The sequence below is a fragment of the Cicer arietinum genome, chromosome 4 (assembly GCF_000331145.2).
Source record: "Cicer arietinum cultivar CDC Frontier isolate Library 1 chromosome 4, Cicar.CDCFrontier_v2.0, whole genome shotgun sequence".
Classification (NCBI taxonomy): Eukaryota; Viridiplantae; Streptophyta; class Magnoliopsida; order Fabales; family Fabaceae; genus Cicer; species Cicer arietinum.
In genome coordinates this window covers 12885647-12907020 of record NC_021163.2, presented here as the reverse complement: position 1 = coordinate 12907020, position 21374 = coordinate 12885647, and the positions used below count along the sequence as shown (strand labels likewise).

Sequence of the window (21374 nt, the reverse complement as noted above, 5' to 3'; positions counted from 1 at the left end):
TTTTATCTTTTGAGTGTATGTTTAGTTTTATGGTATAATTGACAAAATCACAGTGAATCATCATAATTTTATCAATCTCATTGTAAATCAAACATGTATTGAGTTTGATTTGGTTTTTCTTCTGGTTTGATCACAATCAGAAGATTCATGAACATGCATGTCCTATATGTGTGTGGAGTAAAAATATATTTAATTTCGTAAATAAAAAAATGAAAATTGCATTTACCTCCGCTGAATTTACCTTAAATGACACCAACGTTCCCTATGTTTTAAAAATACATTCATCTTCCCTATACTCACTAAAAAAAATTGTACATAACATTTGTTTTTATCACTCTTTCAACTTTATATGTCATTAACAACAAGTATACTAGAATACACACTCCGGATGTGCTACTAAGAACATAATCATACATTTCAAAATTGCAAATATTAGATGTATACTCGTCGTACTTTTATAAGTTAATGTAAAAACTCTAATTGTTTTATATAGTTAATATCATGAATATATATATATATATATATATATATATATATAAGTGTGACAAAAAAAATGTTTGATGTAGTATTTTTTAGTGAATATAGAACATGTGAGTGCTTTTTAAAACTAGACGGAGTATTGGTGTCATTTAAGATGACTTCAAAAAAGGTAAGTGCAATTTTTCTATAAAAAAAAAAAAAGCTATTTTCGATTAGTGTTCTAATAATGTTATTAGAGAATTTTCAAACCGTGTAATCTCATAGTTCCTTTTCAAAAGTTGTTTTTTTTTTTAAATTGTTTTTTTTAATTATTGTTTTCAATGTAAACATCAAAGTAGTATTAATTATTATTTTGATAAAAATATTTTAACTATTTATTGTAGAGAGATAAATATGTGAAATATAATGATAAATAACTAAAAGTATTATAAATATTTTATTTATTTATCAAAAGTTACAAAATTTATTGATTTTTTTGGGTCAGTTAAGAAAAGAATAGAGGTAATAGTTATTTATTAGAAAAGTTAAGTATATAACTTTTAATGTTTTGAAAACACAACTTTGGTAAAGTCTTATTCAAGAATGCCTTTAAGGCACCCATTAATATTTACTATAAAAATACTCCGTGGATCTCATAGCTAGGATCTCTTTTGCTCATTCTACAAATATTAAGAAATAATTATAAAGAAAAGAAATAATAGAGGACAAGTTCATGTCAATCCAAACTTTTTTTTTATACAGAATAGGCTAACATTTTCTAAAAGTTTATTTAGCAAAACAAGTCAAACTACACAGCAGTTGAAAAAGTTATTTAGGTATATCATGTCAACTACTTGATTAAATATAAATAATTTTTTTATTATTACTATAATATTAATTTTTGTCATTTGTGTTAAATTATAAATTTGCTATTATTTTTTGTAATATAAACATAATTACTTACACCGTTCTGTTACACTTTTAAAGTTATTACAATAAAATCAAAGTGAAATAGAATATCATACAATATTACTGTTAGACTCTCTAAATAATTATATATTAGATATCAAAATAGAATTAAGAACATTAATATATTATTTAGTTAGTCTATTTACAAAAGTCCATCAATTCAAAAAAAAAACTTTCAAATCTTATTAGACTATGAAAATATCCAACTAAAGATTAAAAATAGCATCATACGTAATAAGTTGGACTCAAATAACTTTTAACTTTTTTCCTCTCAAAAAATTAAAAATCAAATGAGATTCAAACTTTACAAAGTCATACCCTTAGTCTGATTTAATCTATTTCCACCATTTTGTCTTTGTCGATTTCAACCCTTACCCTCAAGAAGAAAAGAAATGAAAACGCTCCATAACTTTAATTCTGTCCCCATATCATCAAATAGAAAATACAACAAGAACATGTATACCCCCAATGAAGCAATTAATGACACTTATCTTATTAGTATTAGAAATAGAATTAGAAATTTTAGAGAATGGCTTCTTTAAAAGTCCACACCAAGAGATGTAACTTTTCTTACTGTTGCTAAAGCAAGCACTAAAGAAGCAATTTCCTAATGCTTTTTGTTAAAGTGGAATATGATCTGCTATTGCTTACTAGCTCTAAAGTAGCCCTTCTCAGTGTAAGGCAATAAAGATAATGAAGGCTTATTTTTCACTAAATTATAATGCTCAAATTTATTATGTGCACCAACTTCCGTTTCTCAATAATGAAGACCGCATTTGTGTTCTATAAGGTTTGATTGAAACCACCAATAATTTGATGTATAAGAATGTTAGTTTTGTTTATTCATCAAAACAAAACAATAAAAAATGTTAGTTTTGATTAAGCTTACACACTATACATTTTTTTAATTAAATTCATAATCAACTTAAAACATCAAAGCTAATTTCTTAAGACTAATACTCGTTTCCTTGTATAAAAATGTATCTGTATGATAAAAAACATATAATCATATTAGCATCTGTTTAATGAAAATAGCCTATTAATTAGCTTTTGACTTATAATAACTCGTTCTTAATCAACAAAATACTACATTTTATTCCCAACATATATTCTCTGCCAGTGGCAAAATCAAGTGTTTCATATTTTAACCAACAAGTGGTTAATGGAACTCTGCTACTTTATATGCTTATTCTTTCTATAATTCAAAAGTTACATCCATTCTTTTTCTAACATACATTTCAAAATATTTAATTATCAAATCACAGTGTGACAGTAAATATTGCACATTGAGAACTCATCAAAAACATGAAAAATTGCAATGGAAGATTACACCATGCATAGTGAAAAAAGAGACTGCAACTTGAACACAAATAATTGAGTAAGTGGACGAATAATTTGACCACTTGGGGAATCCAAACTCAGCGGTGCTCAGATATATTACATGCATTCTGTAAATGTGGGGACACATCTTCAGATTTTTGTTTACGTGCAATGCTGGAAAGACTAAATCTGTTGAACAATTTGTTGTCCTTCTCTGGTTTATGTTTTTCCTTTGATAACATGAGTTACTATTGTAACCGTTTGATCATAATTGTCCAAGGCCCAATGTTGTGGCATGTGAATGATTAGTGCTTATACAATCACAACATTTATACTCAAAAAAAAAAAAAAGTTGATCCAGTTGGTAAAGTAAATAAATAGGTCTTTGGTTTTTTAACAGGGTCATGTATACTACTAAAACTTTACCATTAAATATATATTGAATTTGCAAACAAATTTACATACATAATTGAATAACTGTTTTGAAAGAAAAAGGAAATATTAGTTAATATAAGGATTGCAAAAATAGCACAACACAATAAAAATATCATGCGTTGGAGAGTCAGAGAACCATACTCGTATTAAATTCAATTACCAAGACACCAACCAACAGGTAGAACTTTTAATTCACCATTCAATTTACACCTCAATAGAGAACAACAGCTCACCTTTATATCCTTTGCACACTGTTGGTAGACACAAGATCACTACTCTCTTATTAAATTTTCTTCACCTATCTATTTCTATTTCACTTTCAACCACAATGCTTCAAAAATATTAAGAGCTTAATTCCTTCTTCCTTTCCTTTATACATGGCTAAGCATCCAATAATCACTCCAATGGAAAAAATGAGTTTCATTCTAACATTCTGTTTCCTCTTGAGTTTTATTGTCTTATCTTCAAATGCTGAATTTGCCAAAAAGACTTACATCATTCAAATGGACAACTCAGCAAAACCAGACATTTTTTCCAATCACCAAGAATGGTATACATCGAAAGTTAAGTCAGTAGTTTATAAATCATTAGAAGCTGATGAGATAGACAACAATATTGAAGATAGAATCATTTACAATTACAACACTGCTTTTCAAGGAATGGCTGCAAAGTTAAGCCAAGAAGAAGCAAAGAAGCTAGAAAATGAAGATGGTGTTGTAGCCATTTTTCCTGATACAAAGTATCAGCTTCACACAACAAGAAGTCCATCTTTTCTTGGTCTTGAACCAATTATACAAACAAAAAACAACTTCTCAAAAAAGCTAGTTGATGACCATGATGTTATTGTTGGTGTGCTAGACACGGGTGTTTGGCCTGAAAGTGAGAGTTTCAGTGATATAGGAATGAAACCAGTACCTTCTCATTGGAAAGGTGCATGTGAAACTGGTAGAGGCTTCAGAAAACATCACTGCAATAACAAGATTATAGGTGCAAGAATATTCTACCATGGTTATGAAGCAGCAACAGGTAAAATTGATGAACAAGCAGATTTCAAATCACCAAGAGATCAAGATGGTCATGGAACACACACTGCAGCTACTGTTGCTGGTTCACCAGTTCATGGTGCTAATCTTCTTGGCTATGCTTCTGGAACAGCAAGAGGAATGGCACCAAATGCAAGAATTGCAGCTTACAAAGTGTGTTGGTCAGGTGGATGCTTCAGCTCAGATATTCTGTCAGCTGTGGATAGAGCTGTAGCTGATGGTGTCAATGTTCTATCCATCTCTTTAGGCGGCGGAGTCTCGTCTTACTATCGAGATAGTTTATCGGTCGCTTCGTTTGGAGCGATGGAGAAAGGTGTTTTTGTTTCATGTTCAGCTGGAAATGCAGGACCTGATCCTGTTAGTCTCACAAATGTTTCACCTTGGATCACAACAGTTGGAGCTAGCACAATGGATAGAGATTTTCCTGCAGATGTTAGCCTTGGAAATGGAAGAAAAATCACAGGAACTTCACTCTACAAAGGAAAAACAATGCTCTCAGTTAACAAACAGTATCCTTTGGTTTACATGGGAGGTAACTCAACTAGTCCTGATCCAAGATCTTTGTGTTTGGAAGGTACTTTAGATCGCCGAGCCGTTGCCGGTAAAATCGTGATTTGTGATAGAGGAATTAGTCCTAGAGTGCAAAAGGGTCAGGTAGTGAAAAGTGCAGGAGGTGTAGGAATGATACTAACAAACACAGCAGCTAATGGTGAGGAGCTTGTAGCAGATTGTCACCTACTTCCAGCAATAGCAATAGGAGAAAAAGAAGGCAAAGAAATCAAACAATATGTGTTAACAAATAAAAAAGCTACTGCAACATTAGCTTTTCTTAACACAAGATTAGGAATTACACCATCTCCTATAGTAGCAGCATTTTCATCAAGGGGGCCTAATTTTCTAACACTAGAAATTCTTAAGCCTGATATAGTTGCTCCTGGTGTGAACATTCTTGCTGCTTGGAGTGGTGTTACTGGTCCATCAAGTTTACCAACAGATCGAAGAAGAGTGAAATTCAATATACTTTCTGGAACTTCAATGTCATGTCCACATGTTAGTGGAATTGCTGCTATGATAAAGTCTAAACATCCTGAATGGAGTCCAGCTGCTATAAAATCAGCTATCATGACAACAGCTTATGTTCATGATAACACAATCAAACCTCTTAAAGATGCTTCATCTGATGAACCTTCAACACCTTATGATCACGGTGCAGGACACATTAATCCTAGAAAAGCACTTGAACCAGGTTTAGTATATGATATTAAACCACAAGATTACTTTGAGTTTCTTTGTACACAGAAACTAACTCCAACAGAATTAGGAGTTTTTGCTAAAAATTCAAAGAGAGTTTGTAGAAACACTTTTGCTAGTGCAGGGGATTTGAACTATCCGGCTATATCGGTAGTGTTTCCGGAGAAAGCATCGACTTCAGAAATGACGATTCATAGAACTGTCACCAATGTTGGACCTGATGTTTCAAAATATCATGTCATTGTTACACCTTTCAAAGGTAGTGTTGTGAAAGTTGAGCCAGATACATTGAATTTCACAAGAAAGTATGAGAAATTGTCTTATAAGGTTACTTTCAAAGCAACAACTAGGCTAAGTGAACCAGAATTTGGAGGTTTGGTGTGGAAAGATGGGGTGCATAAAGTAAGAAGCCCTATTGTGATAACATATTTGCCACCAATATGAATTTCTTTCCCTTAGTGACTAGTTACTAGTTCAGCAGTTTTTTTGGTGTTTGCAATAAGAGCAAATTTTCTGTACTATGATTATGAATGAAGTTTATGCATTTTTGTTACATGAAATGTTTGATATTTTATTGTTCTAAGAATGATCTTGCATGATTCTTATTGCTTGATTCTCAACTATGTAGGATTAACATGGACTCTTGTTCTGTTTCTCATCAATATGATCTATTGACTACACCTTTGGGACATAGTACTCATTTACTAGATGAATTTTTTTGAGAAACATTTACTAAATAAATTAAAGAACTGCAATATCATATGTATACACATATATAATTGTTTATGCTGAAAATATTTTGCAGATTTTGCTGAGGATAGAATCAGAATCATACCTTGGTCACAAATGGTTAGGGTTTCATGAGCACACATACTAATACACTCTTGCAATAATTGATTTTCCTAGTGGACAAACAATACTAATTCGGATTAAACTCCAAAATTATTTAAATTTTAACCATGGATCTTTTTATTCAGTTATGTTTATTTTTACTTTTTCTCGAAGTAAACTCTTCGGGCATGTGGTTCCACTTTGAGTGGCGTATTAAGATAAATTTTTTGAAAAAATCCTCAATTTAGATGAGACAAAAAAATGATATAAGAAGTGTGAAATGCATTTAATTGATATAGTGCTTTGCACTCGATATCCAGTTTCCCTCATTTAATTTTTTTCATATCTAATGCTATGAATTTATTTTGAGTGAGACACAAGGTACGACTTGCATGTGAGCATCAGCAGAATAGGTTGGGTCCATTAATAAATTGTCGTCTTTATGGGATGCAGATTTCGGTAAGAAATGGTCCTCTGCTTTTAAAATTTTAGGAGAATTATTCTTAGGAAAATTTTGTATACATCTTTATAAAAATATTTACAAATTTTTATAGCACCATCCCTAGTGGTTGGTTGGTTACATCTATGATCTATGTTAAACTCGGTTTGAGTCATAATGCATCTCCGTTGATACGATGAATTATGACTTTGTTCATGTGCATGTAATATCCTATATAGTTTTATAAAAAGAATTTTTATATAGTTTTATAAAAAGAATTTTTATATAGTTTTCTAAATTTTAATGGCTATTTTCATAAAGGATACTATGGGCAATACAAACTCTCGGGAGTAATTTAATGGCTACTTTGTACAGAAAACTAGACCCAACCTAATTGCATTAATTTCATTGCAGATGGACCCAAAAAAAAAAACAAGTAATTATTATTAAGGAACTTTACCATAGGCGTTGCTATGCACCACTTTTTAATAAGTAGGCTTCTTTTGTTGTTGACGAAAGTAGATTTCTTTTTCTTTTTGTTACTTAGGCCATGCAGTTATACACAAGAGGTGCTTCTCTTACTTAACAAGAAGTTAAATAGACGCGCACTAGATTTGGGTGTCTATCAAGAGATTCAAGAGTATAACCACTTTTCTCGTTATTTTTTTTTTACCGAATTTACTTAATAAATTTTGGATTTAATTGTATTTTTTTATCTTTTTATTTAATAAATCATAAAATTTGCTCTTTTCTTTAAAAAATAGAACAATTTTGATTCATTTCCGTATATTTTCTAATTAAAAGAATAATAATTTGAGATATCTTCAATTATGCAATAAATAAATGACATATCTTTCTATCATTAGCTCGGCGAAATGAGATTGTATCTTACTGAAAATATTACTAGTATCACATTATATCGCTACATAGTAGGAGCCATACAAATGTAACAATGACAATATATACTATACTTTCTGTATCAACAAATCAATACAAACCTGATAATAGTATGGTGTCTAAAATGGTTAGCTTCGTCTTGTTTTTTAACGTGACTTCTAAAAAAATAAGTCTTTGTGATAGTTTTATTGAACTCTTTTATGTTTTCTTCAAAGTCATATAAGATGACTTTATCCATTTTTCTTTTATTAACTAACAACAAAAGCTATTAATTCTATCTTTCAAATTCATATAGAAATAACTGTCCTCATTGAAGTATAATGTCATGTACATGAAAAATAGTGATAAAAGATGAAAAAAATGCTGGATATTTTGTCTTCTTTGGTTATATATATAAAAACTAAAAAAATATTCGGATTATCGTGTTGTTGCTGACAAGTGGTGTTTCTAATGAAAGAATATTTGGTTATATATATATATTTAGACTTAGTATCCTTGCGGTTGTCTAGTTGTTTTTATGAGGTCATTTACTACTTATTTATACAAGCAGACTTAAATTATTTAAAAGTAAAATATAATTAAAAAAAATTAAGTATTTGCTACCTATTTATACTTAGATAATTTAAAAGTAAACTATTATTAAAAAAAATTAAACATTTGCTACCTAAACAGACGTAAATCATTTAAAAGTAAAGCATTATTGAAAAAATTTAAGCATCAAAAGTTTTAAGCAGAGTTATACCACCTACAATAGTATAAGCATAAGTTGAGTGAGTCTTTTTGTCTCCATCAAGTTATTGTTATTTGGTAGCGAAGGAGCTTTGACTTGATAAGATGATATTTGAAATTGACTCAAAATTTGTTGTGGTTAGTTCCTACTAATTAAACTCGTTACTAAATTTGGTGTTACTATACTCATATTGTATGACTCTTATTTTCTCACAAATTAAAACTCTAGATCAATTGAGTTTGTTAAAAAAGGAGACAAGACAAACATTTGCTCTCCTCACATTTTAATAGGATAGTCACATCCTAGATTAATTCTCGTAACATGAACATTATCCAATAGAAGTACATAACATTATCAAAAAGTGTATAACAACCAAGCTAGAAGTGGCCATAATATTTTGAAAGGACATGAGTCCAATAATTTTTTACAGAGTTAGGTCCAACAACTAAACCCAATAGAAAACAAAAAATTATAAAGAAATTAGAAATAAGATAATGTACCTCTGTTGAATCTTATTAGTATTTCTTTATGAATTGTTCTATTTTTTTTAATTATAGATGCACTTTTTGACTTTGTACTTGTATACATTGTTTCCTAAGATATAATATATCTGATGTCTTTTTTTTACTTGTTAGGTTAGTTTACATGCACATAAAGCTAATGGTTTACTTGAAAGGGTCTTAGAGGAGAATTGTATTAAAAATTATGAAGTAGATGGAGATGACAATATAGAGATTGGTAATCCTTCAAAGAATATAGTCAAAGTGACGATGTGAAGAAAATTATTCGCTCTGTGTCTAAATCAAGGGCATTCGAATATTGTTATATTATCTCATATCAAATTATGTAGGGTTATGTCAAATGAATACTTCAATTAGAATAATAAATGAAGTATTTGAAGCTGAATTCTAATTCAAAAAGGGGGAAATCACATCGGATTCACTTCATTTATTTGTGGCGACTTTCTCTTAAATATGAAGTAGTATTTCTGCAAAATCAACTAGATATGAGCTATTTATTTACTGCATAGAAGTATTTTTTTTTTCCTTTTTCGTTTTCTAACACCACTGTAATTCACACTGAAATTTTATGAAAAATCAGTCAAATGGATGATGAACGCATAATTTTTCTCAATAGTATATCTACACTAGTTGCTAGGTACTCGTTCTCCGAAGCCTTCACACGTGTTCTTAAAGATTGCACCAAACAATGGTTGTCGTAGAAATCGAATAGACATATTTGTCATATTTGCAATTGAACGGGCAAAATTGATACATAAAATATGTTGGTTTTCTCTTAGACATTATGGTTCTAAGCTTAAAAGGTAATTGTTATAATCTTAGTTACAAGAATCATTATCTTGAAGATATTATATGAAAAAGAATATCTTCTAAGTTTGATGTGCATATTATGAAATAAAGGCATTATAAGATTGTATAAATTATTGGTTTTTGAGAATTTACTTCCTTTTTATATAGACAAATGTTGGAAATTAAGTAACTAAGTTGAACTTGAGACCTCTTCTTTAATATTCTTTCAGAGTCCCTTAACTCACCAACTTAGTTACTTACGCGGACCGGTAATTCATTTTCTTAATCATCAACTTAATTATTTATGCGGATCGAGAGAATTCACTTTCTTAATTTTTTTAATTAGTGACATCTTTACTGATGTGTAAATGTTTGTTTTAGTTTAATGTATATCCTTATGAAGTTAAAGTTATTTGCTAATTTGAAAACATTTTGTTTTTTTAACTAACTTTCATATATATGCTTTGGAAATTTTGTTTTTTCCAAAAATCATTTCTGCGAAATAATCCCGATGAAGTTTGAAGACATAGTTTATTGACTATCAGTATCATTTGTGTTGTCTCATGATATTTTGCAATTTTCTAAAAGGTAGTATTCTCCATCTCCTCATGTTATTGTTTGTGATAATTTTTGCTTAATTGATTTAATTGGGATTGTATAAGTATCCAATTTACATAATATAAACAAATTCAAAATTTATAAAAATAATAAATTTGATATAAGGTGTCAAAATTACTCTCTGTAATATATGGTGTATTTAGTTCGATCAAGGGAGTGTCGTTGATATATCTTTCTCTGAATGAAACCTATCGGACTGCATATAATCACCAAACATCACTTTGCAACTCATGCTACCGCCGAGTTTCATTCAGAGTTAACTGGGAGAATCAAGGTACAATATCTTGTTGATGTTAGACATATCTTCATTTGTTATCAACTAATATGAATTTTTTCCATTAATTCAATCATAGAAGGTTAAAATGAGTTTGTTTAAAATGAGGTAAACATATGTTCACAGATGGTCACATCTTTCACTAACCCCGCAACTTTAACATTTTCTCATTTATTATAGTATATAATATTATTGTGAATGATATGCATGTTTATTTATTTATTATAATAACATCATTTTTTGCTTTGACATTGCATTTGTTTTCAAACATGTAGTATCTCTTTTGTCTTTTTTTTACTTGATAGACCCCTTTTACGTGCAAAGAGTACTCATAACTCATTTGAAATACTCTGGAGATTTTTATTAATAATTTAGATGATCTATCAAATTCAAAGTATTCTATTGAAGCTCTGAAGAAAAAAAATATGATTTTTTTTTTTGTTTGAGCTATAAATCAAGTGACTTTCGAAACAAATTTCTCACTCATTAGAAAGTATTGCATAGTTATCTTGAGGGAATACTTCATTTAACTATATAGTATACGAACTTCTTGGAAATAAGGATGAGGTGGATTATTATCTTAAAAAGGGAAAAAATTATCATATTCACTTCATCTTCTGTAGCTTAGTTGAAATGTCTTATTTCATTTTTTGAAAAATACATAGAAAATGGATTTGAAAATGTGATGATTTCAGCCAAAGAAAAATCTATAATTATTAAATAAAATATTAATAATTTATTTATTAACTTTGAAAAAGTCTACGAGAGTTTCGCTTTAGACATCATAAAATGTTGGGTCAACCCTAATTGTACCATCCTAAACCTAATAGTGTGTTCCATATGAGTGATTTAGAGGAGAGAGAAGGGAGAATGAGAAAGACAGAAGAGAAGAAAGATCCAACTTATATCGTTTGGTGCCGTAGAGAAATATTGAAGATAGATTAAAAATTCACAGTCCAATCTTTTTTCTTTCATTTTCCATATTTACCCTTTACTTGTTCTATTTTCATGAAATCCATTGACTTTTAGATCCACGTACGAACCACTTCCTTCAACTATTACTCAACTTTGTTTATTTTTGTTTGTAAGTTTATATATAGAGATTAAAACAACGAGATGACAAAATCAGAATGTTTGTGCTGAACTTTGCAACAACACCAAAAGTTATGATGAATGAATATTTGGTTGAACACTGTGAGAGCTACGGGGATTGCATACGGATGGAAATACAAAAGAATACTAATTTAAATTAAACTAAATAATAATTAAATTAACATAAATCAATTAAATTATATTAATTTATATAATTTAATTATTTGATTTGTATAAATAAATTACCTAAAATAAAAGTAGATATAATGTTTAAAATTATATCTTATTTTTTGTTTGAAGGTATTTTTGTACTTTCAAAGATAATAAAATTTCTCTCTTCTTATTTTCTGTTCAACCAAACAAAAGAAAAGAGAGAAGACACTTCTTTCAATTCTATTTCTTTCTTATTTCACTTATAACAAACAATATATTAAATCTACTCTATTTTTCACTTATTTCTCTCTTTTTATACTCTTTCTCACCTCTTTCTATTTTCACCTTTTCTTCTCGCAACCAGCCTAAGTGTGATGAAATTCAAAAATAGTTTACAGGGTTTTTCATAATTCTTTGACTATTTACAATCTCAATACTTATCAAATATTAATGTATTTATTTATCATTAACATAAATACAAAGTAAAATATATGAAACTGAAAGTAATGCACACTTTTTTTTATTTATGAAAAAATAGTACATGCATTATTAATTAAAGAGTACAATTAAAAAATAAATTAATATCCCATTAGTTAAATGTTGAAAATATCAATTATTTTAAGATATATTTTTTTGGTAAATAATAGTTCAATTAATATGAAATAATGTAATACTATATAATTACATTTGTTAATACTCTTAAAAATTTTAAAACTTTACTTGGCTTTGATGAATTCTCAAAATTCAACTGATCATGACCTAATTTTTAAATAAAAAAAATCAATAACAAACCATAAACGTACAACAGATAAATTTTGCTATGTATAGAGCCGCCGGCCGTGTAAGTTTAATTATTTTGTTGACAATATAGTTACTTGCACGTTTGAATTATTGAAATTGCTACGTATCATACATGTGCATTAAATTAAGTATCGTAGAAAGTTTGAGATTTAGATCTCATGCACTCACAATTGCTTTATTTTTAAATAGTTCAATTTCAATTAGACATTCATTGATGTATTAATAATACAACTGTATATAATTGTAAGTGTATAAAATTCAAATTCAATATGATTCATTTTTAGAAAGTGTGATTTTTTTGGAATGGTGTTTAATTTAAATTCTTTTGTTCTATATTATTTATGATTTTAAATTATTAATTTTTCTGTGAACATATGCCTTTATTTGTTTGTGTATCCGATACATCTAATTACTACATTAACATTCTAATTTATAAAAATATTTAATAACTAAAACTTATTTTATAAAAGAAGTATACAATTAATAGTTTTTAAAAAAGTGTACATGATGTACTACTACTACTACTATTTGGTGTACTAGTAATACTCTCGTGCCATCATCCATTTAGACCAAAATAAAACAAATTTAAAGAAAAAGAGCTATTCAATCTAGAAGCTACACGTTTTTGAACATGGTTTAATTAATACACCATATCTGAAGTCAAAAATACCATACCATTAGTGTTATATTCAAAGGTCACATTAGTGCAAAGCACATGTGGGTCTACAATAGCGTCTTTATAATAAGATTTGGATTATTTTAATTAATTGATTACTATTATTTATTTAAAATAAATTACTATTTTAGTATTTAAAAATATAAAATGTTGTCATTTTGATATTAAATTCAATAAAAAATTTAAATTAATTATTGAATTAATAAAGTAGTCTCTAAAATAACAATTTACTATCATAAAAGTTTTTGAAATATAATTTACTGTTAAAATAATTTATGATTTTTATAACTTTAAAAATTAAATTAACTAATATTTTGATAATTCAATGACTAATTTAGTTTTTTTTTCAAATCAAAGATTAAAATGATAGTGTCATATACTTTTAGAGACTAAAATAATAGTTTATCCTATTTATTTATATTAATCTTAATTTGTACATACAATTATATTATGTAAAAAATTAGAGATTAAATATGATGCATCATCAATGTTAAGTTATTTTATACCGACAATTAATCGTAGTGTATCAATTCATTTTATTAACTTTTATTATTAATTTTTTATTTATTGTATTGTCAACATACGATTAGTTGTTATGGTAAAATAATTTTATTAATTGTATATCACTTTTAAAATACAAAAATTAATGGCGACTATAAATACAAATCAAAGTTTATAAAATTTATTTTCGTTTGATTTGTCTAACTTGTATTACTTTTTAAATTAGATACTAGTGTATACTTAATTATAATTATTAAATTTGAATAACAAAATAATCCTCTGGCAAATTGGAAGGAACTTTTCAACTATTTTTTTCTTTATTTGACGTCAACTGTTTTTTTTATTAAATTTTGACGTCAACTTGTTTACTATTTAATGCATACTAATATATCAAATTAATTCGTGCATATGAAATATTAGCAATAATTAATACCATTCTAAACCTGACCAAAGTTTTTGTCAAAAAAAAAAAACAAAACTTGACCAAAATTAAGAAAGCAAACAAAGGTCAAGGCAGCTATATATTTTTTATAAACAAAAAATTTATTAATGAAAGTATAGAGTTACTCCAATTCAAGAAAAAAAATGTCAAAGTTAGTTGCCTATATGACATATAGGAAATTAGAAAAATCATAAAAGTAAAAATATTTGAGTAAAAAGAAAACCAGCGATCTCTTGCAAGCACTAGAATCATTTTATTTAATCCTATAATTGGTTGAAAAATCTATATCAGTATTTTTTAAATAAACAGATAAAAAATATATTTGGTAACATCATTTATGAATTTATAAATTTTTTGATAAGTTAATTAATATTATTTTGTTGAGAAAATTGAATTCCAAAGTTAAAGTATATTTATGCACCTTAGAAATATTCAACCCATTTTAATATAAATAAAAGTAGGATAAAAAACTAATATATAATTAATTTTTAAAAAAACATTTTACTTATATTTAAAACGTAAAAGATTACTACTACATTGTAACCACTAAATCACATAATAATATATAACTTGATTGATTTACTAAACTAGTAAATCAATAATTATAAAAACATTTGACACACTAAACCATTGAACCAATAGCTACAAAGAATCATGTCATATATTTGAACATTTTTAATTTTTATAAATTCATTCGACATTTCATATGAGAAGTTTTCCTATAACAATCATGTCGGCAGTTAGAGGAAAGTCATAGAACCAATATAGTTCATATTCGGGACTAAGTTGGATAACGTTTTACAAACCCATAATAATAATTTTTATTGTAAAGATTAATTTGAGACGACTCATAGGTACTTTTGTTTTTTGTGGGGTGTGAGAAGCGTGTTTCGTTGAAGAGAAGGGTTAAAAAGAGCAAATAAGAGCTTATTTCTTCATCAACAACAAACAAGTTTTGACTTTTTATCTTCTTCCACTTCTCTGCTTTTCCGTTACTTGTTCTATTGCACCTTCCCTTCGCCGATGCTATGTCCACGTCATCACCACCTCAACCAAACAAGAAACAGAGTTCCACCGTCGTCTCCGGTTGTTCTCTCATCTTTGCACTTCTTCACTGCCTCCGGAACAAAAAACGAACCACTCCATCCTTCGATTCCGACTCCAATCCCCCTCATCCTTTCTCCTACACCCTCCTCCGCCGCGCCACAAACTCCTTCTCAACTCTCCTTGGCCATGGCGGCTTTGGTCCCGTCTATTCCGGTTCCCTCCCCTCATCCGGTAAACCCATCGCCGTCAAGCTCATGGACTCTACCTCCTCTCAAGGCGAACACGAATTCCACAACGAACTCTTCTTCGCTTCGAGACTCCGCTCTAACCTCCTCGTTCCCGCCATTGGCTTCTCCTCCGATCACAAACGCCGTCGTTTCCTTCTCGTTTACGAATTAATGCACAACGGTAACCTCCACGACGCACTCCTCCGTCGCAAACTCCCCGAACTCATGCTCTGGAAAACGCGGTTTTCAATAATCCTCGAAATCGCTAAAGGAATTCAATATCTTCATTCATGCGATCCACCAATCATTCACGGTGATATTAAACCTAGTAACATTCTTCTTGATAATTATTTTTTCGCTAAAATCGCCGATTTCGGACTCGCTAGGTTTAAAACACTTCCCAATTTCGAAATCAGAAAAGATCATGAATTGGAAAGTGATGGCATGGAAACTGAGAGTTTCAACACTAGCTTTGATGAATACGAGAAAGAAAGTGCTGGTGTTGTTGTTGTTGGTGGAGTGAAGAAGAGTGGGAGCGTGAAGGATTATGTTATGGATTGGATTGGAAAAGAGGTGAAGAATGATGAATTGGGTGGGTGTGGAAGTGGAACTGGAAGTCGAAGGGGTGTGAACAGTAAAAGTAAGAAGAAATTGGAGTGGTGGGAATCAATGGATAATGTGGGAAAAGCTGATATGAAAAAGGAGAAGAGAAGATCAGTAAGGGAATGGTGGAAGGAGGAACATTCTCAAGAGGTTGAGAAAAAGAAGAAGAAAAAGAAAATGGGTGGAAAAAATAGTGATAATTGGTGGGAAAATGAGAGAGATTATGATGTGAAAAAAAGGAATAGTAAAAATCGTTCTAAGAAGGAACGTGGTAGTGTTGATTCGTGGTTGAGTGGTGAGTTAAGGAGAGTTGGTTGTAATAACTATGATTCATGTAATAATAGCGGAGAAATTCCAAAGAGTGGTGGAATAAGCAATAGTACTTCACCAAGTATGAGAGGGACAGTTTTTTATGTTGCTCCTGAAAATGGCTATAGTGGTGATGTAACAGAGAAGTGTGATGTTTATAGTTTTGGGGTGTTATTGCTTGTTATTATTTCTGGGAGGAGGCCACTTGAGGTGAATGGTGATGGATTCACACATGTGTTAGAGTTTAAGAGAGCCAATTTGGTGTCTTGGGCTAGACATTGTGCTCGCAAGGGGAAACTACTTGAACTAGTTGATCCATCTGTTGAGTTGTTGTTGGATGATGATAAAGAGAAGGCTCTTGTATGCATCAAAATTGCATTGCTTTGTTTGGTTAAGTCAGCTAATCGTCGTCCTTCGATGAAAGATGTTGTCGGTATGCTTAGTGGGGAATTGGAGGTACCTCAATTGCCGCATGAGTACTCACAATCTCCGTTTCAATTCAAGAATTTAAAACAAGGCTTGTGAGACTCTTTGTATCGACTAACATTTTCGAGATTGCATGTTTTAAGTGACAGTGAAATACTATTTTAGTAAAAACTACACTTTTGAGCAGAGTTCCAACAAAATCATGTTAATACTGTGATTTGGTCAACCGACAGTGGTAGTTAGTTTGATAACTTTCAAGAGATTTGGGGGTGGCAGTTGGGTTTTCATTATTGGAGTATAGTGTAGTATAATAGTTTTCGTTTTGTTTTTTGTACATCATATTCTTGAGATTTGATTGTGTGTACATGCCATCTTGTTTCACACTGACTTTTAGGTGTGGAAAGTATGACTCATGCTTTAGTTGTAGTTCAATTAACTTTCGCTAAAGAAAAAGACCCTTTTGGGGTCGTCCATTATATGTTTGTTGCTTGTGCTAATTTTGACTTGGAAATTGAATGTTGTAATTTAACATAGATTCTATATGCACGTGCCACTAATGGAAAGTACTTAGTTTTCTCAGTCATTGCTGCGTACCTTTTTGTTTTAGCTTCAGTTTTTTACTTTTTAGTATTTATTACTATGCCTATAGCAGGCCTGACTTCCGTCGGGATCATTTTTCATTCCTTATGGTAATTGAGTTGTGCCATATGAAAATGCAATTTTGCAGCCAATTTGTCCTTATATATACATCACAAACGTGATGTGTATTTTGTGATAAATTGTTGTTATTATTTTGTTAGTGATGAATGTTCAACCCACAACCTTTTTAAGTAATTAAATAAATAAATTTTTTTGTTTGATTGGAAATTAAAGTATAAATAAAAATATTATTTACAATTAGAAAAAAAAAATTTTAAATACACGTCGTGTTATTTTATGTAGAAAAGATGTGATTTAACAACTTACAAGATTGTATTTTTATTTTAATGAGAAAAAGGGGGTTAACCTCACTTACAAGATATATTATATAATTATTACATAGTTGAATGATGTAAATGTTTAATAAAAATTAAAATAAATTAAGGATGCGGTCTATAGAAGCAACAGAAGAATTTGAATGACAAAATAATATTACAGCGTCGAGGATTCTACCATACACCCCCACACATAAACCGTCACCGTTCAAGGCACATGAAAAAAAACTTTTATCCTTTTAACCATTTATAATAAGTTTCAAAGTTGATAGTTTTGAAAATTTCAAATTCTCGAAACTTTCAGAAGTTTCAAATCTTCGAAATAAGGATTAAATTTCAAAAATTTGAAAAGTTTCGAAAATTTTCAACTCTCAAAAGCTTCGAATTCTAAATCTGAAAAGTTTAAAAATATGGAAAGTTTCGAAAATTTTCTATTTCGAAAGTTTTGAGTTGTTTGAAAGTTTCGAAAATTATGGATTTTTCTATTTCAGAAGCTTTAAATTGTTCAAAAGTTTCAAAAATTCTGAAAATTGTAATTTTGAAAATTTTGAATATTCTGAAAAGAGTGGGTGACAAAAAATGAAAAATTAAAACTGTTAAAGATTTTATAAATAATTAGAAGAGCAAAGTTATATTTTTATATTAATTGTAGAGGTGACAGGTATTGGAAGTGATATAAATAATTCAAAATTTTGGGCCACTTGTTTTGGTTCCACATTGTAACCCCATATAAATACCTTTGTGTATATTGTTGAAAAGACTAATGCCATTTTGATATACTAATGAAAAATCAGAAAATAACTATATTCCATAATCTCTCTCTCTTTTCTCCATCATTTTCTAAAAAACCACAATTTTCAATTATCAATTTTCACCATTGATTCACCCTCCATTCTTGATAGTGTTCCAACATTTGGCATCAAGAGCAAGGTTCAGATCCAATTCCGCTGCAATCATGTCCGTTTCCAATGACAAAATTCCTACCAACCTTCCGATTCTTGATTCGAAGAATTATGACAAATGGCACAAACAAATGAAAGTTTTGTTTGGATATCAAGATGTTCTTGATATGATTACCGATGACATTACTCCTCTTGGTAAAGAGGCTACAACAACTCAAGAAGCTAAATTCAAGGAAGATAAGAAGAAAGACTACAAGACCCTTTTCTTGATCCATTCTTGCGTCGATAGTGACAATTTCGAAAAAGTTGGCGATTGCGACTCGACGAAGACAGCTCGGGTATTCTTCAGAAAGCTTATGCTGGTGCAGATAAGGCAAAGGTGGTGAGGTTACAAACTCATAAGCGGCAGTTTGAGTTACTTCAAATGGAAGACAAGGAAACGATTAATACGTGACGCGTGTGACACGCTTGGGGAATCAAATGAAGTCGTGTGGTGAAGCCGTTTCCGAACAGAATTTTGTGTCGAAGGTATTGCGTTCTTTAACACCAAGATTCGATAATATTGTGGTGGCGATTGAGGAAGCGAAGGATCTCAAGACGATGACGAAAGATGAACTTCAAAGTTCATTGGAAGCTCATGAACAAAGGATGGACGAAAGAGGAAATGATAAAGCCAAAGCGGAAGTTGCTTTGCAAGCCCGTTTCAACGAGAAGAATAAGAAATCGAAAGGGAAATGGCCTTCTAGAGGAAAGAAAAACTTCCAGAATTTTGATGGAAAAGAGTCACAAAATTCAAGGAAAGGTGAGGGCAATTCCAAAGGTGGTGGTCAAGACAACTACAAGCCGTTCGACAAAAGCACCAAGAAGTGTTACAATTGTCAAAAGCTTGGGCATTTCGCAAGAGAGTGTAGAGCGAAACCAATGGAGAATCATGCGGATGAGGCTAAGGTTGCTAGGCAAGACATGGATTATGATAACACGGTTCTTGTAATGATCATGGAAGAGAACTATGGCATTAAAGAGGTGTTGGACAACAACTGTGACAAGAGGAAGTTGCTGGGCAGCAACTATTGCAGTGCAGAAAAATCTGCAATAACGCATTCGGAGAAAAGCGCAATCGTAACAGTTCGAGATGGAGCCCAAGGGACAAATGAGTGGTACTTGGACTCAGGTTGTTCGACACATATGACGAGAAGAAAGGATTGGTTCGTGAAGATCAATCAAGCCACGCAAAGTAGAGTGAAATTCGCGGATGACACGACATTAGCGGTTGACGGTGTCGGTGATGTTTTGATCATGAGAAGGGATGGTGGTCATTCCTTGATCAAAGATGTGTTGTACATTCCATGAATCAAGTATAATAACTCTGAATAATAATAAATCGCTAATAACTCTGAATAATAATAATAACTCTGAATAATAATAGCTCTGAATAATAATAACTCTGAATAATAAATCGCTAATAACTCTGAATAATAAATCGCTAATAATAAATAAGTCTGAATACGTCGCTAATAATAACTCAGTGTCAATCATCTAATAAATATATAAATCGCTAATAAATAAGTCTGAATAAGTCGCTAATACAATAAGTCTGAATAACAAATAACCCACGAATAATAAAATAAGTCTGAATAATACAACTATGATACTACTGATAATCTCCTCCTCTAGAAATATATAAAGCTCTCTCCAATAAGACACGCATCTCATCTTCAGGACCACCCATATGCAAATCTAAACTCTGTTGTATAAGACCACCAACTGCGTGACACCGTGTACAACTAGTATCGGGACCAGCATCATGACTAAGACCAGCATCAGCATCATAACTAGGACCAGCATCAGCATCATAACTAGGACAAGCATATGCAGCAACATAAGGGATCATCCGAGGATGAGATATCCTATAATACCACTGGATGTATCCCTCAACACACTCATGTGGATATGCAGCTGGATGCAATCTAGCTCGAAGTGATCGTACAGAATTCCGGTACATACTCCATTCAACATCGACATCACGTGCAACAAGCATCGGTGGTGTAGGAGGAATGTGTTGAGTATACCCAAACTGCCGTATGCACCTCTCAGGTAAATACGGAACCATCGTGAAACACCAACGAATGTATCCTGTAAATAATGACACAGACTGAAATCGTGTCACAGCGTTCTGATCGTAATTTGGTGCCCAGATAATATCCGTATCCCTCAAAGCATCCAACTTTGCCCTGTAATATGCCACATTCCCAGATGTTTGTTTTGCCGTCCAACGAAACATCCGTGGCATCGAGGAAATATGCTCATCCATATCCCGTTTACAAATATCAGGGAAATGTTCATAAATCCAAGTCTGTAAATAATTGAAATGTAGTAAAATTATTAAGGTGATGAAATAATTAAAAAAATAATGATAAGTATAATAAATATAATAGTACCTGAAATAAAGACAAATATCCTCCAATCTGTTTGGTTGCAGGCAATGTACTGTCTCTAAGATAGTCATATAGCACAACAAGTGCAGCCGGTCCCCATGCCCATTTACCACAACTATCAAGATCTTGAAACAGAAAGAGATATTTTGCAGATACAAGTGTAAAACTTTTATCCGCAAGAATGGTACATCCTACCAAATGAAGTAGATA

At 30.6% G+C, this 21374-nt stretch overlaps 3 protein-coding genes across 3 annotated transcripts; all 3 read left to right on the top strand.

Annotated features, from left to right (window-relative positions):
* Positions 1–3322: 3322 nt before the first annotated feature.
* Positions 3323–6030, top strand: LOC101493415 (subtilisin-like protease SBT1.3). Its single transcript, XM_004496587.4, has one exon. It carries the CDS (start codon positions 3561–3563, stop codon positions 5919–5921), a length of 2361 nt encoding a protein of 786 aa, XP_004496644.1. The 5' UTR covers positions 3323–3560; the 3' UTR covers positions 5922–6030.
* Positions 6031–14988: 8958 nt separating this feature from the next.
* On the top strand, positions 14989–17386 carry LOC101492755 (receptor-like serine/threonine-protein kinase At4g25390). Its single transcript, XM_004496585.4, has one exon. It carries the CDS (start codon positions 15270–15272, stop codon positions 16950–16952), a length of 1683 nt encoding a protein of 560 aa, XP_004496642.1. The 5' UTR covers positions 14989–15269; the 3' UTR covers positions 16953–17386.
* Positions 17387–19209: 1823 nt separating this feature from the next.
* Positions 19210–20079, top strand: LOC101503286 (uncharacterized). Its single transcript, XM_004496785.1, has one exon. The coding sequence runs from the start codon at positions 19210–19212 to the stop codon at positions 20077–20079; it is 870 nt and encodes a 289-aa protein (XP_004496842.1).
* The last annotated feature ends 1295 nt before the right edge of the window (positions 20080–21374 follow it).

What these genes read in the sequence shown, in the direction of transcription:
- LOC101503286 (XM_004496785.1), top strand. Translation starts at nt 19,210, where the DNA reads ATGAAGTCGTGTGGTGAAGCCGTTTCCGAACAGAATTTTGTGTCGAAG.
- LOC101493415 (XM_004496587.4), top strand. Translation starts at nt 3,561, where the DNA reads ATGGCTAAGCATCCAATAATCACTCCAATGGAAAAAATGAGTTTCATT.
- LOC101492755 (XM_004496585.4), top strand. Translation starts at nt 15,270, where the DNA reads ATGTCCACGTCATCACCACCTCAACCAAACAAGAAACAGAGTTCCACC.